The sequence below is a fragment of the Arvicola amphibius genome, chromosome 3, assembly GCF_903992535.2.
Source record: "Arvicola amphibius chromosome 3, mArvAmp1.2, whole genome shotgun sequence".
In the NCBI taxonomy this organism is placed as follows: Eukaryota; Metazoa; Chordata; class Mammalia; order Rodentia; family Cricetidae; genus Arvicola; species Arvicola amphibius.
Genome location: NC_052049.1, coordinates 105,824,680 through 105,826,498, shown reverse-complemented (window position 1 = coordinate 105,826,498; position 1,819 = coordinate 105,824,680). Strand labels below are relative to the sequence as shown.

Below are 1,819 nucleotides of genomic sequence, written 5' to 3'. Positions count from 1 at the left end.
GGTTGGATAATCTTGATATTGCAAAGGACTCTCAAATCAAGAAAAGGCCACAAAGCTATATGACAGCTGAGTGTGTGTGTGTGTGTGTGTGTGTGTGTGTGTGTGTGTGTGTGTGTGTTACAGTAGAAATTCTAATCATAATATATAAAGAATAAAAAGGAAGAATAGAAACAAGGTAATGGGGGATAAATGAGAAGACTACTGAAAACACACCTATTCTTTCAGCTTGTGATTCTCATTATGGTTCTCTTTGCGGCAAGTTTGACATCCTTGTTCCTGAGACTGTAAATGAGAGGATTCAGCATGGGTACCACAAGAGTATAAAGCACTGAGAAAAATTTCCCCTGGTCCACAGATTCAGCAGATGCTGGCTTGACATAGGTAAGGAGCCCAGATCCGTAGAATAAACTAACAGTCACAATGTGAGAACCACAAGTGCCCATGTCTTTGGACCAACCTGTAGCTGATGACATGTGAATAATATTTAAAAGGATGGAAATATATGAGGTTAGGATAACAAGGCCAGATACAATGACAACTATGCAAGCAATAAGAGAACTCACAAGTTCATTGGCATAGGTGCTGCTGCAGGACAGCTGGAGAAGGGGAAAGATTTCACACATGTAATGGTTGATGGTATTGGAATCACAAAAACTGAGCCTAATCATACAGCCAGTATGGGCCATGGCACTTGCAAACCCCATCAAATAGGACCCAAACATCAGTAGGAAACACATTCTAGGAGACATAAGGATGGCATACATCAAGGGCTTACATATGGCCACATAACGATCATAAGCCATTGCTGTCAGCACATAACATTCAGAATTAACAAAAAAGCCAAAGAAAAAGAGCTGAGTCATGCATCCTGTATAAGTGATGATGTTCTTTTCTGAAACAAAGCCCATCAGCATTTTGGGGGTACAGACAAATGAATAACAGAAATCAACAAAAGACAAATTGAATAGAAAAAAGTACATAGGTGTATGAAGGTGTGAATGCAGACAAATGAGAATCATTAAGCTCAAGTTTCCTATCACAGTGGCTGTGTAGTTCAGCAAGAACATGAAAAATAAGGGCAGTTGCAACGAAGGTTGCTCTGTTAATCCCATGAAAACAAACTCAGTGACCAAAGAGTCATTCTCCACAGCCATTTGCTTCATGGTACCAAATGTAGGAACAGAGACAGCTTGTGAAATTAACAGGAAAATGTCTGTTAAGAGACAGAACTTTCTAGAGTTGCTGGATTTGCAAGACCAGTTTTTTTTTTTTTTTTCTGAAGACATTTCCAGGCATACATTCATGATAACATAGGTTGATTCCTGAGGCATCCCCCTTCCCTTCTTTCATCAAATATGATGTGTTTCTTTCCAAAGAGACTGCTGGAAAAGCTCTCATTGACTTTTGAACACCATTTTATCCCTTCTCTTTAGCCTTCAGCAGAGGTCAGAGATGAAAAAGCAATAGTTAAAAAGGTATCAAAATCACAGAATTTATAGCTTTCTGACTGAAGGAAAATTATCAAGAGAAGTGAGTGATCAGCTTTGTTACACAAAGTTCATTGCAACTATTATAAGTGAATCCTTCCTCACTGTCCTCAAGGCAACAAAACCTTTGATGTTGAACACAGTAACAAGCATCTGTGAAGATCTGTCTCTAACCCTCTACAAGGGATTCACTGTAAACTGTGACAATATCTGTGTGATATTCTCTTTAGAAAATCATCCTCACCTCCAGAAAGAAAACATTATCCTTTTGTGAGACTGGAAGATGCTCTCCCAATAGTGAGAATGCATTTCATGTTCCAGAGTAATGTGAA

The 1,819-nt window shown here is 38.9% G+C and overlaps 1 protein-coding gene across 1 annotated transcript; it reads right to left on the bottom strand.

The window, feature by feature from the left end:
• Positions 1 to 221: 221 nt before the first annotated feature.
• LOC119810138 (olfactory receptor 143-like) lies at positions 222 to 1,163 on the bottom strand. The gene has a single exon (XM_038323476.1). The coding sequence runs from the start codon at positions 1,161 to 1,163 to the stop codon at positions 222 to 224; it is 942 nt and encodes a 313-aa protein (XP_038179404.1).
• Between the last annotated feature and the right edge of the window lie 656 nt (positions 1,164 to 1,819).